General features: G+C 31.9%; 3 protein-coding genes across 4 annotated transcripts; all 3 read right to left on the minus strand.

Annotated features, from left to right (window-relative positions):
* Window positions 1-143: 143 nt before the first annotated feature.
* Window positions 144-5,973, minus strand: LOC144847891 (adhesion G-protein coupled receptor G6-like). Its single transcript, XM_078704457.1, has 7 exons — window positions 5,876-5,973; window positions 5,478-5,653; window positions 4,700-4,864; window positions 4,300-4,418; window positions 3,511-3,773; window positions 1,287-1,356; window positions 144-1,005 (listed from the first exon to the last, which is right to left on the minus strand). The coding sequence occupies exons 1-7, from the start codon at window positions 5,892-5,894 to the stop codon at window positions 423-425; spliced, it is 1,395 nt and encodes a 464-aa protein (XP_078560583.1). The 5' UTR covers window positions 5,895-5,973; the 3' UTR covers window positions 144-422.
* A 1,597-nt stretch (window positions 5,974-7,570) lies between these two features.
* On the minus strand, window positions 7,571-10,914 carry LOC144848733 (uncharacterized). 2 transcript variants are annotated; one of them, XM_078705599.1, is made up of 6 exons: window positions 10,761-10,914; window positions 10,178-10,293; window positions 9,595-9,861; window positions 8,244-8,356; window positions 7,742-7,948; window positions 7,571-7,597 (listed from the first exon to the last, which is right to left on the minus strand). In XM_078705599.1, exons 2-5 carry the CDS (start codon window positions 10,227-10,229, stop codon window positions 7,790-7,792), a joined length of 591 nt encoding a protein of 196 aa, XP_078561725.1. In that variant the 5' UTR covers window positions 10,230-10,293; window positions 10,761-10,914; the 3' UTR covers window positions 7,571-7,597; window positions 7,742-7,789. The 2 variants fall into 2 exon arrangements, with proteins under 2 accessions (XP_078561725.1, XP_078561723.1); XM_078705597.1 differs by lacking the exon at window positions 7,571-7,597 and having other exon boundaries at window positions 7,674-7,948.
* Window positions 10,915-13,056: 2,142 nt separating this feature from the next.
* LOC144848961 (sushi, von Willebrand factor type A, EGF and pentraxin domain-containing protein 1-like) lies at window positions 13,057-14,072 on the minus strand. The gene is made up of 2 exons (XM_078705913.1): window positions 13,778-14,072; window positions 13,057-13,226 (listed from the first exon to the last, which is right to left on the minus strand). The coding sequence occupies exons 1-2, from the start codon at window positions 14,064-14,066 to the stop codon at window positions 13,057-13,059; spliced, it is 459 nt and encodes a 152-aa protein (XP_078562039.1). The 5' UTR covers window positions 14,067-14,072.
* Window positions 14,073-16,267: the final 2,195 nt, after the last annotated feature.

Here is a 16,267-nt window from a genome sequence, read left to right on the forward strand (position 1 = left end):
AATAGATATAATATAATGCTAAAACCAAGTAATATAATGCAAAACGTATAATTCATTACAATACAATATATAATATAATAAAAAAATGATATAATAATATAATATTTTGAATACTTCAGACAGCTGAGGCTTGCCATACATATTATACAAATGTTCATTATATTTTTTAGAAAAGCTAAACACATTGATTATTATCTATTATACATTTCAATTAATGAGGAATATTTTAGGAAGAAAAGGAGGAATTTTCAATTATAAATATCATTAACATTATTACGGAGAAAGAATGGAGGCTATTAAAACAAAAACGGCTTTATAAAAACATTAACAATACTTTAAAAGGAGTAAAATTGCGGTTATAAAGTATCTGAAGGGAAGGAAGGGGTTAAAACAGGTTTTTTTTGTAACCATGTGTTGAATTTTTATCTCCGATAACTTAAGTCATTAGAAACATTTGAAGATTTGGCAAAGGATACCTGGTTGCTATTTGTATAATTTCTAAAATCTGAACTTGTTTGGTTCGATGAAAACTCGGGAACTTTTTTAGATGTGTTCAAACCCGTTGAATTACTTTTACGTCCACTGGAATACAGAGTGCTGTTTTTGGTTCCTTTAAAAGTTGACGACATTGATTTCAATCTATTACGAGTTTTTTCTACCCAAAATTTACGAATATCTTTACTTCTTAAACAATACATAAGAAATATAAAAAATCCTTGAAAGGAATTCAAAATACAGAAGAGTATCTGGATCATCTCGGAGGCACTACCAATTGAAAAGAATCCAATAAGCCACGTCATTCCCATCACTACCGATATACACACAGCATTCTGTAGTAAATGCATGCCTTTGTTTTTTTTCCGAATTCGGTGAGCTTGTTTTGCAACGTTACCAAGTTTACTTAGACTGTACATTACCATAATAAATACAACCACGTTGAAGAGTAATAAGATGGCAATAGGTAATGCTACGCTGTAATACATACGGGTTACAACAAGAAAGCAACTGAAAAAAAAATTGTGGATATAAATAAAAGTGGTTTATTCTGTATTTTAGTACATTAAACAACTATATGTACTACAAACAACAATATTTATTTAGAGGCAACTATAAAGTTAAAATATAAGACAATGAAAACATATATAATATAAAACCGTAAAGGAAATCCGTCAAATGAGCCTCGATCATAATAAATACTAGAGATGCAAAGCATGAATAAGCACAGTTAGAAGCTTGAATTAAGAAGAATAAAGAGGGATTCTTTTTTAAATGGTCTTGTCACTTACTAATGCTTTGTTTTGGCATAATTGTCGACGTCAACACCAACAGTTACCGCAACAATCACCGATGGTAGACCTGTAATCAATACATTTTAAAAGCTATATAAACTATAATTAACAAACAGTCATCATTACATATTAAAAACCAACTGTATTACTACTAGAATTTTGCATCATTTTTTTCATAATTTTTTTTTCACCACTTTTTCCCTTCTTTGAATATTAATTTTAATGGTTTGATATGTCCTGTGGTTTAAAGTAGTTGTAATAAATAAAGCATATATTTATCATTTCCCTCTGCGTACAAAGATGCGGCCCAATGATTAAATATTGGTATAATGATGGTTTCAAAATGTAACAGATGAAGCATTGCCTAAACTAATTTTCCCTAGAATTTAAATAAAAGGTGCAAGAGTAAAGCATTTTTATATCATTATACGTTAAAATAATTATTGATCTAATAATTTCATAACTTTGTATTAGGCATTAAACATATGTATGTTTTTTTTTTTTTTTTTTTTTAATTTTTTATTTTAATCGGTATATAAAAATATATTACAAAACGACAGTCAAAGACTGAAATGAATTGTATTACAAATAAATAAAAATTTAGTTAAAATTGCTATAAAAATAGAAACATCTTATTAAAATTAGATATCGTACCATAAAATTATAAACCATACAAGAATAAAAAACCTTAAAACATTCACTTATTACATATCTAAAAAAAGAGCTAGTGATGCCTATTAATTATATCCACCATGGTGGGAACTGGAGACGACCTAAGTCTGCTGGTTTTACAATGAGGTACTTCTAGAAATCGGTTGAATCTGAGAGACCGAGCTGGCTTATGAAGAGGGGGAAGTATTTCTCTAAACAGCTCGGATTTTAGTAAGCCTTCCCCGAAAGACAACACCAGTTTGTTTCTTCTCTCAACAAGAGTAGGTAAACCAGTAACAGACAATGCATGATCATAGCACAAATAGTTGTTACCTAGCATGATTCGCAATGCTCTCTTTTGTACCTTTTCAATAGACTTGGACATATTCTTAGTGATAGCACCATGCCAAACAGGGGCAGCATATTCTAAAATAGGTCTTATATAAGCCATATAAACAGTCAACAGATCATTAATTAAGATTCCAACTTTTTTCAAAATGCACAAGGAAAATAAACGTCTAGAAGCTCTAGACACAATATTATTAGTGTTAAGTTCCCATTTCAGGTCATTTTGAATGATTACACCAAGAAGCGTCATGTGATCATCTACTTGTAAAATGGAACCACTCAGACTAAAAGAAGGCGATATAATATCGTCCGACTTGTCCTTAAGAAAATTGACAACCAAGATATGGCATTTGGAGGGTTTGGGTATCATGTTATTGGATGAACACCAAACACTCAGATCATCTAACAGGGATTGCATGGAAGGAAAATCACCTTTGCGAACGACCTCCCCAAGTGTGAGGTCATCCACATATTTCCATCGTCTGCAGCAATCAACACAAGCATCGTTAATAAGTACTAGGAAAAGTACAGGGCCAAGCAATGTCCCCTGTGGGACACCACAAGTCAGTGACTTGGAAGATGACAAAGTCCCAGCAAACTTGGTGTTGAGAGAACGGGAAGTGAGAAAGCTGCAGACGATGGGAATTATGGACGACCTCACACCCAGTTCAATCAACTTTATAATAATAACATTATGATCAACACGATCAAAAGCTTTAGTAAAGTCAGTGGCACATAGGTTCACATAACATTTACCCTTCTCAACATCTTTGAGTGTAGAGTCAATAAGACTAACAAGATAGTGAGTTGAGGAAGCCTTTTTCCTACTACCAAATTGACGAGAATCTAATTTACCCTTAATATCTTCAACAATCCATTTTTTGTGTATACATCGACTTCCAGATTTTATTTCATGCTACAGTATACCATAAATTATTTATTTAAATTGTTTAATGTTCATTGTTTTGTCACAAAATATGGTAACATAAGGTTGAACTACCTCACTACTTTAATATTGTTCATAGCATTTTGTTTGAACATTTTAAGAAAACATGTGTGTTTCTTTGTCGTGTAAATTTTAAATCACTGTATTATAATAATATATCTGAAAGAAAATAAGAAGTATGTAATTGATCTTTAAGCATGCTTATATTGTGTGTGTACATTAATAAATGTGGCATTAGTAAGTCAATAATTACAGTAAGGGTGATGAGCTACTTACCCCAAGCAAAAAGACAGGCTTTCACAAAAAATCTAGAAACATGTGTGTTATAAACTTTAACAAATGAATAATACATATTAATAGCCTGCACAGACATCCAAAAGATAGATGTGAGCAAAAAATAGTGAATCAGTCCAGCGATGGCTGTACAAGTGCTCTCTTTTTTTGTTTTGTCAATTCCAACAAGAAAGATCAAATACAAGAAGAGTAATGATACACATAAGTGGCATAAGATCTGCTGTGGTTTACTCCTTCGTAGCTTCCTGAAAATGTAAAAGGAACATCACAAAATTGAATTAAGCGTTTGGAGAGTAGAGTTGTAGGTTGATGCTTAAGAGATTTTAGGATTTTCCTTGTGACAAAAAAAATCAAAAGACTTGTTATAAGACTTTGTAGATGATAGAACTCGGTCAACTCATTATTAGAGCTTTGGAATTTCAGTTGTTTTGAAACAAAACAATGCATCATTTTTGCATAATTAATTAATAATACAAATCATCAAAATTCTGATTTTTGGAATACACAATTTATTCTTAATAAAAGAAATGTAGAGTAAATTTGTATTGCAACAATAAATGTTTGCAGTAAATCTGACGCAAATAAATTACTGAATACTCCTGGTGATACAATGATCACTAGGATCATACATATAGGTAATCAAAATTGTGTCTGATGACCAGTGTTAAGATCTGAGCTCAATTGAGCAAATTTAAATTTTTAGAAATAAAGTACATTTGTATACAAACACAAACTTGTAATAATAACATGTTGCTATGAACTAAGCCTTACCTGTTTGTTGTAAAGGTAAATATGGTTGCAATTAAACAAACAATTGAAACACCAAGACCAATGTACGTTATGTACTTTGCTAATTCCGGTGAAAGAACCTCATCATCTCCATAAAAATTCTAAATGAAAACAAAATGTGTTTTTGTTTACAATTCTCTTCTTTTCCAATACGTAGGCCTAATACGTTTTTGTAGTTATCAGTTGGTTTACTCATATTTCCCAAAGAGTGTGTGCTATATAAATGAGCGTGGAATAAAAAGTCAACTCAAATCAAAATGCTATTATTTTAAAATGTTTGCTATGCTGGTGCATAATTATTTAATAAAAAATGTGTCACATACTAAGTAATAAAACAAATTGAGTGCTATGCTATAAGAATTTATATCCTCCCATAACTTACCATAAGAATTGCAAAATTGGTTAAATGGTCGCAATGACAAATTTGTCTGTCACTGCCATCCAACGATCCATTAGCTAAGTAGCATCCAGCACTTGACCATCCACCATTACCATCAAGTTCAAAATCCCAAAACACACAGGCTGTCTCGTTATTATTTGCGGATATCTAGAAGTAGGAAAATCAAATTATACAAACTTTATATACATGAAAGGTAAACCAAACATCAATCACACGTTACAGTCATTATACATTAGTTTTCTAACCTTATTACATGTACTGCGATGTTTTTTTTGTATATGGTATAATTTTAAAATACCTCTGCACCAGTTTGTGATTCTTTCATAAGAGATACTTCCAGTTAAAAAAGTGTATCATTATGATTTTCAATGTAACATCACATGATATGCATTAGTCAAGTAAAAGAAGTTTACATTCAATAGGATATGTGATATCCCCACAAAAAATATTCATATTCCATTCGATTTATTAGGATCTTAAATGTAACATCCCTATACACAAAGTACTTATTACAACTAGAGTGTTTATTGGGAGATTAAATGTAACAATATGTGTGTATATCTTAAATGTGACATTTCTAAAACAATAAATTCATAGTCCAATTAGAGAAGTTTACTATTTCAATCTTAAATTGATGACGTTCCTAAGTGATATTTCAACTAAAGATATGTATAGCCAAGATAAATAGGAATATCATTCTTTATTTATTCTGTAATTTAAATGTAAAATACTAGACTCTAGAAACAGATTGACTACTTACCTCAGCAGGTATAAATGTTGTAATAATTGGATCTGATAAATTGTTCAATTCTACTCCAGGTATTGACAATGAAATTACTTGACCATTGGGTCCCCTGTTGTCCGCAAACTGGTTTGTCGGAAAGAGTGAACTATCATTATATACTACTGTAACAATACGAAAAGCAGCACTTGATCCTGTTAAAAAAGGTAAGAATAGATACATTTTATGGCGAGTAATACTAAATAAATATATTTGCTGTTCTGTTATAAACTCGCGTTGTTCAATTGACACAATTTTGCATTAGGCTTTAATGTACAGCACACTCCTATTTTCGAAAACCAATGATGTTCATAAGATAATTATAATGACATTTACACGGTCACAAAAGTAATATTACTAGACTGTTGAACACATACCATTAGACGTTGCAAACATTTCAGTAATTGTCGAAGGAATATAGATACTGACAGATGCGGAACTATCTAGTTCATCCTTCTCACTAAATCCTGTCACATTTACTATTACACTAGTATCTGCCGATTGATAAGATGCAAATCAAATCCCAGTGTTTTCGAGTTCATTGGTTTTTACATTCTGAGCTAGTACAGCTACACTGCTCGTTACAAATTTATATTTATCATTTTCAAGATCAACAACTGCTAATTGTTCTTCAAGAGATTCAACAATTCGACTAGGAGCTTGTGTTTCCATCCGACTCTCTAAAAGAACCTCCTCATCCACTTTAAAAAGACTAGCAACAGTGTCAACTAAAGTTGATGTCACCTGTATTTGAATTTAAAATAAATAGCAGATTACGGTTTTTAAACGGTTATCCCTACTCAAATCACCCATTTAAATGGTATCAAAACATTTTTTTTAAGTGTGAATAAACTCACTTCAGCAGATGTTGAATTTACAAAAGTAAAACTTTCAATAATTTCTGCAGTTGCTTCCAAACCATCTTGTGTAATAGTATCTGATTCACTTGTTATAATGTTGTTGACTGCTGTAATTACTTCCTCTGCGTTTTCTTCAGTAACTGTCACCTGTACAAATATAAAACAAATATTGGGTTCCTGTATTTATACTGTAATTTAGCCACTGGGTAGGGCTACATGCTGACACGCTACTGTTAATCACGCTAATAAAAACTAAAGAGCTGTACTAGAATCACAAAATAAAGTAAATAATAATACACAGCAGAAAAATAATAGTATGAAAAAGGTGTTGATAAATAATGGAATGTAAGTATGTTCCAAGGGACTACTAAACATTTTTCAGATATAATTATAATTAGAAACAAAAATTAGAAATTAATTTGTAATACACAAAACAGTAACAGTAACATCAATTATTAATCAATATTAAAATAATATTGAATTTGTACTAATATTTATAATATCAGAGCAGTGAACATGAAATATCTCTAATATCAGAACATTAAAGTTGAAATATCATTCCTGCTAATACAACAGATGTTAGTAGGTAAGAGAAATGGTAAAAATTATTCTTACTCCATGCACTTAATTTTGCGAACTATTTTATCTTTTCTTCGATTCAATCTAACTCCACTACAAATGTGTAACTCACCATAGTTAACCTAAGTTCATCGGCTGTAGCATCTCGACCACAGTCTTGTAAAATTACATCTTGCCAAACAGCAGCTGACAGGCCATCACTATAGCATGTACACAAACCAAGTGACGTACCATCTATTTGTGGAAATAAGATAGATTATTTTAGTCTTATAATTAATGATCACTACAATGGGTTCTTCCGGGTGGGAAAAGAAATAGACTCACTATAGCCTTGTAATAAGTCAGTAGTTGATCACTAAATATTCGAGTGTTTGGTGCTCCCTCCAAAGTAAAATTTAGTACAATCATTTAATCTGCTGCTTTACACAAACGATACAATCCATTTGATTTGTAGATTATAAAATAATGGATTAGGTAAAATCATTCATCCATGCAATTATTTTACCAAACATATATTATATAAATTATAGAAAAAAGTATGTAAACAATCAAACTTACAATTAATTTTAGATTCTGGACAAACTTCCTTGGAGGATGCATTTTGACCAGCATCAGTAGTTTCAAATGTTAAGTCATCTATTATCTCTTTTTCACAACTCTCTTTAACAAATAAATAAATGAACCCATTTATTTTTTTTAATGGATTATATAAACACATAACGTGGATAATGGTCAATGATTTTCCTCATTTTAAATGAATTTTTATACAAAACGTAAAACAAAAATATAAATGCAATTTCTTACCTGTGCTAAATATGGCAATATTATCAGCATCTATAGTTCCTTCATTTCCTAACTTGGTAAACTCTTCTGATAAACTGATGATAAGCTGAAATTGTCATACGATACATCCGAACTTGGTGTGTATATGTTGATATTAGCAATCACGTTTCCAGATCTTAGAGTACGAACTTGAACAAATATATCACTTATATTTATGCTCTCAGTTAACTGTAAACATAAAAGGAAGTATGACATCAGGACATTTAGTAAGAAACGGACATGAACATTTCTTTCAAGCCTATATATCTAAAGATAATAACAGCCTATTGTTTTATTATGTATATGTTGTATCCATTACCATTTTGATTGAATATCGAATAAAAATCAATCAATAGAGATAAATAAACTGACAAACTAAAATAATGTAAAAACTGTAGATAATCAGAGAAGGCGATGATATGCTCAGGCTATAATAAATAATGTTTTAACCATTTTCAAAAAGAATAAACTAATACAAACCTACCAAATTTGCAATTATAGTAGAAGTGTTTTTGAATTCTTCAGAGGAAGGGTTGTTCATTGCCGAAGTAAATTGAAAATTGAGGAAAGTTAACACTGTTGGTACAGCGATAGCATCTGTATAATAATAGATACAAAGTTAGTAAGAATTGTAAATAATATAGTACTGCACCATATTATTCAATAGCTATTTCTATAGAATACTAAATATCTCTATGTTTCATATAATGCAATCTATAATGATAATGAATTGATGTTACTTAAAGATGTATTTTCCCTTCAAACACAAAAAAATGAAGGTCAAAATATTCTAAATTTAAATTGGCCATATCAAAGTAATATTAAAGTTATTCATTTTAAGTCGAAAATTCGAGCCTAAAACAACAAGTTCACGTAATTAACAGGTAAATTAATTTGATTACATTTTGTCTGGAAAATCATCGCGAGCGAAAGTAAACAAAGATTTCAAACCACGAGTATGCATGCATGATATGCTAATTATGATTGTTTACAACTCGTCACATTTTAGAAGATGTTTTCACACAGATTGCGAGGAATTTTTATGATTATGTATACAGAGTAGCCACACAAGCGCGTTACATTATGGGATATGTTTTGATCAAAAACTTTGACTGGAAGTCAAAGTTATTTTTTTGAACAAAAAAACATGTGTATTTCAGTAAATGATTTTTTTTCCAACTAATTTTTGGTGAAAGTTAATAACTATTATGATACTTCAAAATTACCCACTTTTTTTCGAAATCTTTTATTTTTTATTTTTTTGGAATTTGTCAAAGGGACAATACATCTTTAACTTAAGTTTATATGTTTTTTTATACTACACATTCTATGTTAAAACAAAAGCATAAGGGTAAGTTTCCAGTGCATATTTGATCTAAGTTACGGGAAACAGTCTTTTTTGACCTAAAGTACTACACTGGGAAAATGTAATATAACACATACTGCCTTTTCTATCGTTGTACAATTTGATAGACAAGACAAAGAAAACCCCTCGGTGGAACTCAAATGTTTTAATGTTTTATTGCACCGCTAAGTATATCTATATTATATTGGCCTATGTAAATACCAGAACTTGATTGGTCGACATGGCATCAACACGTATGTCTGAGTGTTATTGCCTTTTCTAGAGTTACAAGTTTATATCTATATCTATTTTTTTTATCTGGAATATTTTTTTGAAAATATAAACTGAGAGAAAAATATTCCTTTTGAGGATATGAAATTAGTTCATAATGAACCTCTTAGCAGACAGTGTTTTTATAATGATCCCTGTTTAAATTACACTATGTGTCTATTTTCTAGTAGCTTTGAAGTAAGTACTGTAATAAGTGTACCTTTAACAACAAGAACTGCTTTCATTGACTTATCTGTTACGCCATCATGTGGTGATACTCCAAATGCTTTGCAGTAATAATAGCCTTGATATTCCATACCAAATTCATTAATTGTGAGGAACTTTAGACTTTGTGTTTCAGATGAGAGTTCAACGTCGTCTTTATACCAACGCCAATCAATTGAGTAAGTTATAATACATTCAAATGTGACTGTACTTTGCAAATTAACACTCTTCGATAAAGGTTGAATTTCTGCTGTTGGCTCACCTAAATGTTATGTAATATATGTATATTATTTGAAATTTATCTGATATATTGGTTTCAAATTCCTATTGTTTATTATTAACCTCACTAAACATCAGTGAAGCAAAACGTGAATCATAAATCATCATTACAAATGTATTATTCAATAAGAGCTTGTTTTTACTGCTAGCAAATAATAAGAAAACATTCAAAATAATGAAATGGCCTCTCGTTCCTAAATAACAATGGGAAACAGGAAGTTTTAGATACAATGCAAACTGACAAATAGGATACAATTCGGTCTAGTACTACGAAAATACCAACTTAGTCATATAGATACCTGGTGGTATTTGACATAAGTTGCCTTCATATATAATACAGGACAGTTGCATTCAAAGTCTGTCTCTAACTGTGCACAGGTTCCTCCATTTTGACAAGGTGAAGAAGTACACGAATCTGTGAAAATAAATATTGCAACACATCAATTATAACCTATACAAGATGCTTTTGATTTGATTATTAGCAAACAAACTGAAATATAATACAAATTTGCCAGTTTTGTATCTTATTCTAATTTAATATTCAGAGAATTACAAATTATTCCTAACCTTGAATTGGGTTATGCGAGGTTTATTGTACAGTACAGTACATCACATAGATACTATATAACGATGTTGACACAAAAAGCGGAAAGAATTATTGTCTGAAAATTGTTTTTCATTGATATAGCAGGCTTAAGTAGTGAAGATACGCCACCTGCAAATTCTTCATATTCCTCTATATGAAGAATTTGCAGGCGGCGAATCTTCACTAGTCAAGCCTGCTACATCAATGAAAACAATTTTCAGACAATACTTCTTTCCGCTTTCTGTGTCAATACATTTCTGTTCAAAAGATTTTAATCATTATTTAATAATACTTGCCTCCTATTTTGATTTCAAATTGACATGTACCGCTGTTTTCTGATTGGTCAATTCCAGTGTACGTTACAGTATGTGTCCCAAAAGTAAATACATCTCCTGATGTTCGTGTTGAACTTATATTTACAGTTTTTCAGAATTATCAGTATACCTGGGATCTGGCCAAGTAATACTGATTCCCAATGTGGTGATTGCTACATCAATGATGTCACGAGGACACTCTAAAACAGGCGCTTCGGTATCTATTAGAACAACAATTGTGTTAATAATTATTTTTTATTTATTTTTTTTTTTTTTATTTAATCGGTATATAAAAATATATTACAAAACGACAGTCAAAGACTGAAATGAATTGTATTACAAATAAATAAAAATTAATTAAAATTGCTATAAAAATAGAAACATCTTATTAAAATTAGATATCGTACCATAAAATTAAAAACCATACATGAATAAAAAACCTTAAAACATTCACTTATTACATATCTAAAAAAGAGCTAGTGATGCCTATTAATTATATCCACCATGGTGGGAACTGGAGACGACCTAAGTCTGCTGGTTTTACAACGAGGTACCTCTAGAAATCGGTTGAATCTGAGAGACCGAGCTGGCTTATGAAGAGGGGGAAGTATTTCTCTAAACAGCTCGGATTTTAGTAAGCCTTCCCCGAAAGACAACACCAGTTTGTTTCTTCTCTCAACAAGAGTAGGTAAACCAGTAACAGACAATGCATGATCATAGTACAAATAGTTGTTACCTAGCATGATTCGCAATGCTCTCTTTTGTACCTTTTCAATAGACTTGGACATATTCTTAGTGATAGCGCCATGCCAAACAGGGGCAGCATATTCTAAAATAGGTCTTATATAAGCCATATAAACAGTCAACAGATCATTAATTAAGATTCCAACTTTTTTCAAAATGCACAAGGAAAATAAACGTCTAGAAGCTCTAGACACAATATTCTTAGTGTTAAGTTCCCATTTCAGGTCATTTTGAATGATTACACCAAGAAGCGTCATGTGATCAACTACTTGTAAAATGGAACCACTCAGACCAAAAGAAGGCGATATAATATCGTCCGACTTGTCCTTAAGAAAATTGACAACCAAGATATGGCATTTTGAGGGTTTGGGTATCATGTTATTGGATGAACACCAAACACTCAGATCATCTAACAGGGATTGCATGGAAGGCAAATCACCTTTGCGAACGACCTCCTCCTTTTGTCTAGCACATACATATAAATTAGGTTTTAAATAGTGTAACATTTCAAATACAGTATTACTGCAAACATTCTTTTATATGATTACCTTCAACCGTAATATTAAATGAACATATTGCAATGTTATTGCTGTTATCACTAGCAATGTATACAACAGAAGTGGTTCCAATAGTAAACGAACTATCAGGACTCGTTGACGCAACTTGTGAAGCTTGACCTGAGTTATCTTCAATGTCAGGAGTGTCCCAACTTACACGTGTAGTCGATGCTCTCGGATCTACTAATATTATCTGGACATGTTTTAAATACTGGATCTTGCTCATCTATAGAAAGTATAAATTCAAATATTAGGTATTACAACATAACAGTATTTAATGCTTGCTATGTTAAGAAAGTGGCGGTTTGATGCATAACACTCTCATGGTATACCGTAACAAATGAATAAAAAGTCGTACCTCTAACAATTACTGTAAAAGTGCAGTTATCCGTGTTTCCAAATCCATCTGTTACCACATACTCTAATGTTGTTACGCCAATTGGAAACTCTTGTCCAGATTGGTTGTACTGTGTACCGGTCCCAGACACTCGTAAGTCATCGGTGTTATCGGTGATATTCAGTGACCATTTGACCACCGCTACAGATGACCCGTCACCAGCATGGATATTCACATTGTCAGGACAGGATATTTGTGGGTTTTCATCATCTATTATTATAAAAGAAGAGAGATTTTGTACATTTGTTCATTATACACATGTTCACACTGCACGCACATGGGTATCAAAATGACCGCAATTGTACTGGGAATTTTTGTATGACATTTGGCCATTATCCGCCATCTTGGCTCCAATATAGCGGTCATAATGGGGTGAGGAGGGATTTTAAAAATATAGCAATGTAATTTCTTACCAATGACTGTTATGTAGAAAATACGATACCCAGTGTTCATCGATGTGTCTGTAGCTTCATACCTCACCATTGTAGTTCCGAGTTGTAATGTATTTGATGACGGATTTATATTACTGCTGTAATCTAAGAGCCCAGGTACATCATCCTGGAATACAGGTACTGTCCAATTAATGTCCAGGATCTGTTCTATAGGTATCATTATCTGGGCAGGTCAACGCCTCTGACGGTTCAATATCTAAACACATATCTGTCCATGTGGCAATAGTGTAGTTTACACCTGGGGATGTTGTCAAATTCATATGAGGAGGACAGTCAGTAATCACAGGTGGTTCTTTATCTGTTAAACAAATATTTATACACAATGTTGAAAATTATTTATTAGAATTTCTTTTTTCTTTTCAACCAGAAATCATATTACCAGATATCTTAAAATTGTATCCACTGAAATCTCACTTTTACTGACTTTTTCTATTGTGTCTTCTGAGGTGACCTCTTCATTAAAAGACTGCTCTCGCAATAGGCTTATTGTATAGGACACAGTCAGCACAAAGAAAGATAATCCCATAGGTTTTTTAATCATGTATCGTGCCGTTTAATGTACCACGAAGAATATATATTAACGGATCAAACACGAGATACAAGGCAATGAGAATAAAGAACATTGCCTGGAGATACAAGCAAATGGTAGCGATTTTTAAATCCAAGCCTCTCACATGATTGACAGATATTACCATTACGCAATGTATATTGTACTTATATATTCAACGTCTCTGGTAAATTTCAACATCTTAATAATACACTTGTAAGATGTCGATTTCAACATATTTAAGTTTCTCTAAAACAACAAATGTAAACCCGGGGGTTTAGAGATTGAAGAATGTACAATACCTTCAACCGTGATATAGAATGTACAGGAAGCAATGTTCCCTGAAGTATCTTCTGCTGTGTAAGCTTGCTCATATGCTGCATTACCAGTAATAGAAATATTTACAGGAGGAGAAACGAGAGGAATCGGCACTACGCTGGTTGGCAAAATGTCTACATTATCAGTTGGTACAGGTACATTCCAAGTTACTAATGTCAAGGCTAATCCAGGATCTGTTTCCTGTGTTATATTATCAGGACATATAATATTAGGAAGTTCTTTATCTGGAAAGAACAAAAAACAATGTTTCATTTTGATATTATACAAGTCTCAAACATGTTTTATACTTTAGGTTAAAACACACTGCGGTTGTACTGGTAGAAGTTAGCCGGGTAATAAAGATGTAAACCTGCCATTATATGCATTTAATTAACTAAGTATAACTAATACTCGATTCACACATAACCTTGGTACAAACAAATGTACGATCGGTATCTTCGACGCCAATGCGGTATCATGAGTTTTTTTACATGGCCTTTATATATAGTCCAGCTGGTTCTAGACAGTGTTTCAACTTAACATTTCTTACGTATAATACCTGAGCTCAAATCGAATATTTTCAAGACGACAAAAACAATCTAAGCGTTTATTTTACATAATACCGACCATGACAAAACTAGCATCTGAAAGCTTTGTAACTGCAATTTCTGTTACATTTTGTTACATTTGTATTGTACGTGTGAATGGGTAATGGTTTTGAATTTATAAAGTTCAAATTACAAAAAAAGATGTTCAAGAATAAGGAATCAATTATTCACCATTCTCAAAATGTATTTAGTTTTTCAAATGATTGCGTTATACCTACTGAAATGACAAATTCACAGGTTGCATTGTTATTTGAGTTATCATAAGCAACATACATCACAGTGTACGTTGAAATATTATACATCTGATTGGGATAATAATTCTGCACTGTTCTTTGTATACCATTGTTGTCAATAGCAACTGGTTCAACCCATGACACATTAGCTGTTACTAAACCAGGATCTGTTCCTACGGTAAACGATTCCGGACATTTGTCAAAATATGGTAATTCCAAATTTATAAAAAAAATTATTATTGTATTATATTGTATATGGGTCAGCAGATATATTATAACCATTCTACAATTTGGCATCATATTACAATCTATTTGGTCATGTACCTTTGAATTATAAAACGTTTTAATGCAGCCAGTGAAACTTGCATCGCCTACAGCCAAGTACCTATTATACTTACTAAGCTTTCCCAGTAAATGTTAAATCGCTATAAAATTACAAAAATTGAGTTGATTTTTCATTTACCTCTAACAGTTATTGTAAAAGTACACGTAGCTATATTGTTAAAAGCATCAATGGCAGTATAAGTTATAACAAAAGTGCCAATATTAAACTTGTCACCGCTCATCTTTGGTGAAGAATAAAGCACTATAGCCAGTCCAGAATTATCAAAAACACTAGCTGGTGTCCAGTTGACAACAACAGTAGAACTTGTATTTCCAAGCATAACAAGTGTATCATTTGGACATGTAAGTACAGGAGGTACATCATCTACAAGAGTTAAATTAAGATGATCATTTTAATAGTTTTAGCTGCAAAAATAAATAAATTTACACAATGGCAAATATATACTGGTATATACTTCCTTTCGATTGAATTGAATTGAAATATTTTATTTATACTGGGCGACCTCTTCAGTCAAAGACTGGTCTCCCAGAGGGCCCAGTTATGATCAGTGGCTGTGATGTACTAATACACCGGGGTAACCCCCTACTCGTCTCGAAATATGTACTAGGTTCTTTAAAGTGCACACGAGTGAGTGTACACTGGACCTACGGTTTAAGCATATCTACAACATTCATTTTAATTTTTAGCCTCCGTTGCCATGACAATGGTCAATTATCCAAATGTTGATGTTTTTGCCATTTTTCACAGATTTTCTATAGTAAAAAAGTACAAACTTGTATACTTATTTTAACCAAAAATACTTAAAGTATACAGTTTTTGTTTATAGCAGTGTAAACAACATGTATTGAGTTCCATTTAATGTGAAAAAAAAAATAATTTACAAAATGGAGTTTGGTTGATACCATTATTTTAAAAAGGGGTGTTTTTAAAAAATATTTTTTTTATAAAAGTATACCTCATAAACGTACCTATAACTTCCAAAGTGGTGTTTTTATATCAATGAGGTTATCTGGTTCATTACCTACCCCCACATACGGCGGTGTTTTATCACTCATGCTCTTAAGTACAGCATTCATTATATGACTCATGCTGGTTTCCCTACTACCACCACATAATTTCTTATGCTGGTTCATTACCTACCCCCACATACGGCGGTGTTTTATCACTCATGCTCTTAAGTACAGCATTCATTATATGACTCATGCTGGTTTCCCTACTACCACCACATCATTTCTTATGCTGGTTCATTACCTTCCCCCACATACGGCAGTGTTTTATCACTCATGC

Source organism: Antedon bifida, chromosome 7, assembly GCF_963402885.1.
Source record: "Antedon bifida chromosome 7, ecAntBifi1.1, whole genome shotgun sequence".
Lineage (NCBI taxonomy): Eukaryota > Metazoa > Echinodermata > Crinoidea > Comatulida > Antedonidae > Antedon > Antedon bifida.